This window comes from Suncus etruscus, chromosome 3 (assembly GCF_024139225.1).
Source record: "Suncus etruscus isolate mSunEtr1 chromosome 3, mSunEtr1.pri.cur, whole genome shotgun sequence".
Lineage (NCBI taxonomy): Eukaryota > Metazoa > Chordata > Mammalia > Eulipotyphla > Soricidae > Suncus > Suncus etruscus.
The window spans coordinates 65,363,474-65,373,100 of record NC_064850.1 but is presented as its reverse complement, the minus strand read 5'-3'; the positions used below and the strand labels follow the sequence as shown (position 1 = coordinate 65,373,100).

At 48.6% G+C, this 9,627-nt stretch overlaps 1 protein-coding gene across 1 annotated transcript in view; it reads right to left on the bottom strand.

Moving 5' to 3' along the window:
* Window positions 1–7,906: 7,906 nt before the first annotated feature.
* The window catches only part of PIK3C2B (phosphatidylinositol-4-phosphate 3-kinase catalytic subunit type 2 beta), an 83,088-nt gene continuing 81,367 nt past the window's right edge, over window positions 7,907–9,627 (bottom strand). Inside the window, exons 32-33 of the mRNA XM_049770581.1 lie at window positions 8,763–8,891; window positions 7,907–8,349 (exon numbers count right to left, since the gene is read on the bottom strand). Coding sequence (XP_049626538.1) covers window positions 8,161–8,349; window positions 8,763–8,891 — 318 coding nt within the window. The 3' untranslated portion in view covers window positions 7,907–8,160. The remainder of the gene's footprint in view (window positions 8,350–8,762; window positions 8,892–9,627) is intronic.

Genomic DNA, 9,627 nt, shown 5'->3' with positions numbered 1-9,627 from the left:
CGTGCGCCCGGCGCCCGGAAGTAATAATAAAGTTTTTTTTTTTTTTGGTTTTTGGGCCACACCCATTTGACGCTCAGGGGTTATCCTGGCTATGCGCTCAGAAATCGCCCCTGGCTTGGGGGGACCATATGGGACGCCAGGGGATCAAACCGCGGTCCGGTCGGTCCTACGCTAGCGCTTGCAAGGCAGACACCTTACCTCTAGCGCCACCTTCCCGGCCCCCTTGATAAAGTGGTTTTTTTTTTTTTTTTTTTTTTTTTTTTTTGGTTTTTGGGCCACACCCGGCAGTGCTCAGGGGTGACTCCTGGCTGTCTGCTCAGAAATAGCTCCTGGCAGGCACGGGGGACCATATGGGACACCGGGATTCGAACCAACCACCTTTGGTCCTGGATCGGCTGCTTGCAAGGCAAACGCAGCTGTGCTATCTCTCCGGGCCCTAATAAAGTGTTTTTAAGGCAACAAGATGAAAGTGAACTTTGAGGGCCAGAGTGATAGCATAGCAATAGGGCTTTTGCCTTGCCCTACACAGGGATGAACCTAGGCTAGATTCTTTTTTTTTTTTACCTCCTGGGCTTGATTCTTGGCATCCCATATGGTCCTAGAGCCTGCCAGAAGCTATTTCTGATCTCCAGAGCCAGAAGTAACCCCTGAGTGCTGCTTGGCATGGCCCCAAAACCAAAAAAAAAAAGGGGGGGGGGCCGGGAAGGTGGTGCTAGAGGTAAGGTGTCTGCCTTGCAAGTGCATAGGACAGACTGCCGGTCCCAATTGGTTCCCCCAAGCCAGGGGCAATTTCTGAGAGCATAGCCAGGAGTAACCCCTGAGCGTCAAATGGGTGTGGCCCAAAAACCAAAACAAAGAAAAGAAGGTGGAGGAAGAGGAGGAAGTGAACTTTGCTTTTATTTATTTATTTATTTATTTTGTTTTTGGGCCACACCCAGTGACACTCAGGGGTTACTCCTGGGTATGTGTTCAGAAATCTCTCCTAGCTCGGGGGACTATATGGGATGCTGAGAATCGAACCGAAGTCTATCCTCAGTCCACCGCATGCAAGGCAAACACCCTACCGCAGTGCTATTGCTTCGGTCTCTTTTTTATTTATTTTTTTGTTTGTTTGTTTGTTTGTTTTGGGCTACACCCAGTGACGCTCAGGGGTTACTCCTGGCTATGCGCTCAGAAGTCGCTCCTGGCTTGGGGGTCCATATGGGACGTCAGGGATCGAACCGCGGTCCTTCAAGGCTAGGGCAGGCAAAGCAGACACCTTACCTCTATCGCCACCGCCTGGCCCCTCTTTTTTATTTTTTATTTTATTTGGCAAAGGGTGGATTGGGGCCAAATATGGCATTCCTGGGTGTGGGGTTAAGACAACTCCTTGCAGTGCTCAGGGATTTGACAGTGGATTGGACAGATCCAATCCAGGCTTCCTGCAAGCTCAGTCCTTTGAGCTAACAATTACAAAGTTGTTCATGATTGAGTTCGTCATACAATGTCCAATATACTCATTCCTTCCCCAGTGCACATTTCTGCCACCAGTGTCCCCTAGTTTCCCTCCCCTTGCCTTCCCCCTGCCTGCCTCTATAGTAGACATTTTTACTTTTCTCTTTCTCTCTCTCTTCCCTTTTTTCTTTTAGACAAAATGGTTTGCTATACAGCTGTGAGCAAGTTCCTTTTGTTTTGTTTTTGGGCAACACCCAGCTCTACAGCTCTTAGCCTCTTAGATCTTTTCACATCTACTTAGAATTCTGGACTTCCTTATTTCCTTTTACGTGGAATGTAGAATTTCTCTCATGCCAACAGATCACTCAGCTACAGGTTAATATCCTGTGTTTTAGAAGTAAAAACTCTTGGCCAGAGGTATAGCTCAATGGGCTAGAGCAAAATGCCAAGGATTCCTTCTCCCCTCCCCCCAACACTCAGGAGCAATCCCTCAGCAGTGAGAAAGATCTGGAAAGTTCCTCCTGCAAACATCTTTTTAAAAAAACTTTATTGATTGATTTCTGGCCCACACCCAGCGGCGCTCAGGGGTCACTCAGAAATCTCCCCTGGCAGTCTGGAGGACCATATGGAATGTTGTGAATTGAACAGGATCCCTCTGGGGTTGACCGCAGTTAAGGCAAATGCCCTACTGCTGTGCTATCACTCTGGCCCCTCATCTTGCCAACATCTTGACCTTGGGCAGTTCGCCCAGGGATAGTAGATTCCCTGAAGTTGCCTGTCTGCTGCCCTTTGTGACTGTAGCCAGAAATGCTGGAGCAATTGCTTTGGCTTCCACCAGTTCTCCAGAATTCTCCATGAATTCAGTGGCTTTTCTCCTCCTCTAAATATAGCTCCATGTCAGAGTTTACCCCACCTGTTTCTTTTCCCTACTCTTGAATCTGAGTGATGTCATTGTTCCATGGCAAGAGATGCCTTCCCCAGCTAAACTCCAGACTCCCATAGATTTCAGAGCCTGTTTCTCACTCCTCCACTCAGGTATCTTCCAGGCATATCAAATGTGCTTAGATAGGGCCAGAGCCAGAGTAGAGCGGGTAGGGCACTTGCTTTCCATGTGGCTGGTTTGATCCCCAGCGTCCCCTGAGCCTGCCAGGAGTGATACCTAAACACAGAGCCAGAAATAACCTCTCAGCACTGTCAGGTGCAGTCCCCGCCCACCCCACCCCAAATAAACACCTTGAAATTCAGTCCCAACACACTCATCCTCAATATCTCCTTTTTAGCCCACTGCTATGTGCTGTAGACGTGTTGCGTCTCAGCAATTCTCGTGGGTCATAGTACTTTCACGAGAGGAAAGCAGGTACACTAGCGAACGAATATGAAATATGAAATAATTGAGACCACACAAAGTATGGGGACCCAAGTCTATGAGAGGAGAGACAAACTTTACTTTTCAGCTGATGACACTTTAAGCACAACTCAGGTGTGCAAGGTATTTTCAGGGAAGCAAAGGGCAGAGGATCGTTAGGAAGGACAACACAATGGTACCGGACCCTAGAATCTACATATCAAATAACTACCTGATGTAGGTGAGAAAGAGCCTTGCTAGAGGTAAGGCGAAACAATAGATGGAGGTGTTCTGGTTTGCAAGAAGTTCGCAGCCTCGGAAAGTAGAATTCAAGAAAGGCTGAAGCTACTGTTTAGCACCATGAAGCTGAAAGCAGGAAAAAGCAAGTTGCTGGGAACTGGCTTGGCTCAACCTTTGAGTCACAAATATACTAGTCAGCGGGGGAATTTAGCAGTCTTTGGTGCTGAAAATTTCTATAAGATTGCAGGATAGGGGCTGGCAAGGTGGCGCTAGAAGTAAGGTGTCTGCTTTGTGAGCACTAGCCAAGGAAGGACCTCAGTTTGATACCCTGGCGTCCCATATGGTCCCCCCAAGCCAGGGGCAATTTCTGAGCACGTAGCCAGGAGTAACCCCTGAGCATCAAATGGGTGTGGCCCGAAAAAAAAAAAAGATTGCAGGATAACTAAGGCCAAATTTCTGTAGTTTAGCAAGGGAGGCAAAGCCAAATAAATAAAAGTAAAGAGATATATAATGTCACAGCCATGTCTGAAATATAGCCAGTAATCCATGCAGGGGTTATGATTGACTTCCAATGACGGGCCTTCTGACTGAATTATTTCTTGGGGAAAATCAGGCACTTCACCAGGAAAGCCAAAAGACACATCTGAAGTATGCTTTCCCTTATAGTGGAGACATCCATGTTACGTGCAGTGACAGCTATGACCCCAAACTTAGGACTCATCCTAGACTTCTCTTTCCCTCACCTTTACACCCAACCCATCAGCAAATCTTGTCACTCTACCTTCAAAAGGGATCCACACTTGTACTTCTTTTCCATCCCCAACACCATTTTCCATCCATGCAAAGCCTGCTTTTGGGGAGCCAAAGAGCAGCCAGAATGATCTTCAATTCTTTTTTGCTTGTTTGTATTTGTTTTGGGACTATACTTTATGGTCATTAAGGGTTACTCCTGGCTCTGTACTCAGGAATCACTCCTGGCAGGCTCAGGGGACTATATGTGATGCTGGAGATTGAATCCAGGTCGGCCGTGTGCAAGACAATAAATACCCTGCTCACTGTGCTATCATTCTGGCCCTGATCTTTGATTCTTACTTGGTATCCCCATCACACTAATAAATCCAGAATTCTGATGGGATTAAAACTCAATTTAGGGCCTACAGCTCAGTGGCTAAACACATAATTTGGCAGGAGTCCCAGGTTCAATCCCAGGTTTCACATTGAGTATAACCAGGAGTGACTCCTGAGCACCAAGTCAGGAATATGGGCAAATTAATGCCCCCAAAATGGGCAAAATAGTTCAAGGCCAGGGATTCAGGTTCAGGCATCCAGGTCTTGCCTGTGTATGGTCAGTCTGGATAAGCACCAAAAAATGAAACAAACCAGAAGCAAATTAAGCTCAGTTCTGGAGAGGCAGAGGCCAGGGGTGCAGGAACTCTGCAGACCTCCTCACTGAGTCTGTTCTGATGGTCCCAGTGCCAGAACGCTTCCACTGTGTAATTATGGGTCCATATCTGTCCCTTTAAATGGACTGTGAGACCCATGAGGCTGGATCCCACTTGTCACCCCTGCCTACTGCAGAGCCAAGCAGGGCAGCTATCCTGTGACCTCCCATCAGCCACCCAGACCAATTCTGGCCACTAGAATTACTTCCCAACTGGAAATGCTGCCCCTTTCTCAGCTTATCATGCTCTCATGGAATCCTTGCAGGCTGGGTTACTTCATTGTTTTGGATTTGTTTTGGGGGCACACTCTGCAGTGCTCAGGACTTACTCCTGACTCTGTGCTCAAGGATCACTCCTGCTGAGGCTTGGGGGACCATGGTGGAGACTGGACCTGTGTTGACCACGTGTAAGACAAGCACTCTATCTCCTGTACTATCACACCAACCCCCTTGATTACTTCATTTTTGAGGACTTTCTGAAATCAGAAACCAGGCCTCTTAGGTCTCATTTCTCTCCTCCTTGGGGACCCCCACTCTCCTCCTAAGTCCTCACAGTCCCCACTCCCTCAGGGTAGTTCAGGTTTCTACCCCAATTTGGCTAAGAAATTTCCTTAAGTAAAATTCTTGCCAGATTCAAGTTCTAACTTTTAAAAGGTCCACTGAGACTAGTCCAGAAGTAGAGTGAACCTGACCCCGTTATATAAACCCCACAGGTCTCATGCCTGACTGTCACAACCCCTCTAGAGGCCCCCCAAATGTCTCAGTGTGACACTGCACTGAGCTGTGGAAACTACCAGGTGAAATGCTTGAGCATGCATTACATCACCCTCTCCTCCATTTGAGATGTGAAATTCCGGGGTACAGCTCTAGTAGTTCTGAGGTATCAATGGGTTATTTGTGCCCAGACAGGCTTGGAGGGAGCTGGAGAGAGAGTCCAGCAATGTGATTTCTGTTGCCATACCCTCCAAGCACTGATCCCAAGCACCTTCAGGAATGATTTCTGAGTACAGAGCCAGGAGTAAGACCTGAATATCATCAGGTGTGGCCCCCAAACAAGAGAAGGAATGAGGGAGAGAAAAGAAAGGAAGTGAGGAGGGAGGGAGAGAGGGAAATAAAAGAAAGGAAGAATGGAGGAAGAAAGATGGGAAGAGAAAGAGAGAGAAAAGTCTTAATTGTTGCCCCAGTCCACAATTGGTAAGGAGGGCAGAGTCTCTTTGGCACCCCTAGGGGGCAAAGAGGAGTAAATGCTTTCATACTGAAGAGCTAGAATGAAGGGTACCAGGTTTATTAAAGCCATGTTTCTCTACTTTTTTGACTCACTTCCAACTTTTCTGTGCCCCTTGTCCTAGACTCATTGCTTCCTCAGTTCTCTGATTTTCACCTCTGACCTCTTGCAAGATTCTGAAAGCCTTCAGTTGAGAAATATTGTAAAAAAGCACTCTAAAAAGTTACCAATAAAGAATCCCATTAACCACTGCCTAGAAGGAGAAATGGCTTTAGTGAAATAAGGTGCATTCATTCAATATCCATGTCTAAGTGTTGGAGAAATTCCAGGGGCTTGTGCCCTTGCCTTGCATACAATAGACCTTGATTCAACCTCTGGCACTGCAGTTGCAAGAGCAACCCCCACAGCACTGCTGGTCATGACACACACACCCCCAATAAATTCCAGATCCACTACTCACAGCTCTGTGCTCTTAGGGAAGTTACCTGGCTTCTCTTAGCTCCAGTTGCTTCATTTGTAGAACGAGGCTAATACCCACTGATCAAGTTGTATGGAGCAATTTTGCTGACACATGTTTAATGCCTGCAATGGGGAACACCAGTGCGTATCCAAGCCACTGTTTGTAAAAGTAACTTTTTTTTAATCTTGTACATAAAAGTGTTTTAACCCAAACATTTAAATAGTGCCTTATCTTCAAAATGGCACTGTTTTGTTCAAATATCATTTATTAGAAAATACAATTCCAGAGAAAGTAGGAGATACAAGGATCTTTGGGAGTGGGTGCCGTACAGACTTCAACTGGGGTTGGGGGTGGGGATCAGGCCCAGGATAAAGGGAGTCCCAGGCAAAGAGCCCAGAGCCCATCTGTGGTCCATTCATCAGGAGAAACCGCCAAACCCTGTCCCCCTCAGTCAGCTGGAGCCTTGGCCTTTCAGCCTGGAAGAAACCAGTTTCTCTCTCCAGTCATGGAATGAGCTAGGGAAAAGTGGGGCCTGCTGAGCCTCAGAGCTGGCGAGGGCACTGCATCGGGTGGGGTGTTCAGAATCGTCCAGTTTTACCACCAGGCAGTTTGGGTTCACATGCTCATGTCAAATCCAAAGATCTTCTCCTTTTTTTTTTTTTTGTCACGCTCAGGGGTTACTCCTGGCTATGCACTCAGAAATTGCTCCTGGCTTGGGGGACCACATGGGACGCTGGGGGATCTAATCACAGTCTGTCCTAGGTTAGCGCATGTGAGGCAAACGCCCTACCACTTGCGCCACCACTCTGGCCCCCAATGACCTTCTTTTTTCAGAAACAGACTTTGGAGTGAAGTGCAAGTGGGACTTCAAATGCATCCAATAGGGAATGAAGTATTTAAGACAAGAGCCTCACCCTCCCAGCTCTGGGTGTCCAAAGGGGTCCCATCCAGCCTCCTCGAGGCAAAAAAAAAAAAAAAAAAAAATCCCTGGAAAAGGGCTCTCTCCCATGTATATCCTTCCTGGTGGCAGGGCATCCCTGTTGCTCTGACTTTGGCCCCACAGAAAGAGGGAAATGCTTTATCAAAATGGGATAGGAAGGGAATTGGGGGACATGGCAGCACAAAAGGAGTGGAGGGGGATAGACCCAGGCACGGCGCAACCTGCAGCCACATTGGCTTATACACCTACTTTAGCCCCATCCCAGGGTAGAAATGCCCTGGAGTGAAAGGAAATCTAAAGGCTGAAGCAGACTTCACCCATCAGAGCTAAGGGAGACCCCCAGGGGGAGCACTCCAATGTATGTGTAGAGCTGGGAGAATGGAGGAGCCAGTACTCAGGGAAGAAGAAAACAAGAACGAAGTGCTGAGCTGGGCATGGTCAGCTCCTTCTCATGTCCTCACTCTTTTTTGGAGGCAAAACCAGAGAAGTTCCGAGTGTATCTGCACATCTTTCCCTGCCCTTCTAGGGGGTGGGGCATCTAAGCAAGGACCCAGTGGGGTCCCCAACAACCCTAACAGAGAGATAACTAAACCCAAAGTGAAGGCACCCCCTGAAGGGAAAGGCCAGTGAGGGCCCAATCACACAGACCCCTCCAGCTTCCTCTTCTGCCGTCTGGGTTCTCTAAGTCCCTGCTCTCCAGGCGTCCTGACCAGTGAGGACAACATAACCGTTTCATTTTTTAAAAATAAAAATAAAGATGCCTCCCTTGCCCCAACTGCTACCTCATCCCACCCACCCGCACACCCCAAACCAGGCGTTGCCCCTTGACACAAGGTAAACTTAAAACTTTGCTGCGACCTCACAGCATCCCTTGGCTGCTCGGCACAACCAACCCAAGTTCCATCTGCAGGAGTGGTGGTGGCGACAGCGGCCCCCCACGCCCCACACTGAGGCACCGAGGCCAACCCCATAGCAGGGCTCGGCCCTTCTCCGGGGCAGCATAGCCCTGGGGGGGGATAGCCATTCCCCCAGCTCCACCACTGGCCTGGGCACCCAGGCCAGGGTTCTGTGGGGCTCACAGGATCTCGTGACTCCGAGACCCCAGCTCGAACCAGCCTATCTTCTCCTGGGCCAGGTCGAGCTCCCGTAGACGGATGTGCACCTCGCCCAAGAGCACATTCTCCCAGAAGCCCTGCTCACTCAGCACGCTCAGCTGGAGCTCCCGCTGCTGCAGGTCTCCCTTGGGGATCCCATCGTACACCAGCTGCAAACAGAGACCGAAGTGAGAGGGGGTCATGGCTCAGAGAACCTGAGCTTTGCTCCTCACCCAGAGTCCAAGCCCTGCAAGCTTTTATTGGGGCTGGTGCCGATGGGTGCTGGGGTGTATCTTAGGTATATCCCAGCTATGGAGACCTACCCTAAGGGGCAGACAGCATTTCAGGTTCAGAGGTCAAAGTTTCTTCAACCCCTCATTACAAGCTGGAAGCTGTTAGGAAGTTAGAGAGACCCCAGGTTCAATCGTGGAACCTCATTTTCCTCCCACGTGCACTGAATGATAGGTTCAAAACCTAAAGAAAAAGTAGCCACACCTCTTGGTGGTATGCCCATATTCTGCTACAACCTGGGGTCAGGTTGTAAAATGGGCAAAGTCTGCTGTCAAGCCCCATCCCCACACACCATTTCATTGTAGGTGGGATTGCAGGTCTTCCGAGCCACTTTAGTTTTCTTCTTAGTGGTTTTTTGAGGGTCAGGGAGGAGGTAAATCTTCACATAGGGGTCAGGGTCATTCCCATCCTGGAGCGGTTGCTACAAAGAAAGTTTGTAAAATAAAAATAAAAAAAAAAGATGAGAAGCTGGAAAGATTTTTTTTTTTTTGGTTTTTGGGCCACACCCGTTTGCCGCTCAGGAGTTACTCCTGGCTATGTGCTCAGAAATCACCCCTGGCTTGGGGGGACCAGATGGGACGCCGGGGGATCAAACCGTGGTCTGTCCTACGCTAGCGCTTGCAAGGCAGACACCTTACCTCTAGTGCCACATTCCCGGCCCCTGGAAAGATATTTAAATGGATACAGTGTTTTCCTTACACATAGCTGACCTGGGTTCAATCTCTGACATCCCATATGGTCTCCTAAGCCAGTGCAGAGTCAGGAGCAAACCCTGAGTGCTACCTGGTATAACCCCAAAACAAAAACAAACAAAAGAACTGAAGATGAGGGTTGTTCTTCCTATTCCTGCCATTCTACATCTCATTACCTGCAGTGCATCTTTCATTTCCTGCCTGCTTCTTCTGCCTTTTCTCACTGACTGAACTTTCTCCCCATGATATCAGCTGTACAGTCTATCACCACAAGCTCCCTGTGCTTAGGAATGCTCAGCACAGGCCAGACTTGGCCTGTTTGGAATGAACCTCATGTGTCAAGGTCTTCCTGTGAACTGAGACTTCGTCTATACTGTCATTGACCCAATTGCCCTTGAGAGGCAGGAATGTGAGTCAGAGAGACGATGGTGCTTTATCAAGGCTGGTCATGAGTCACTCACTTTG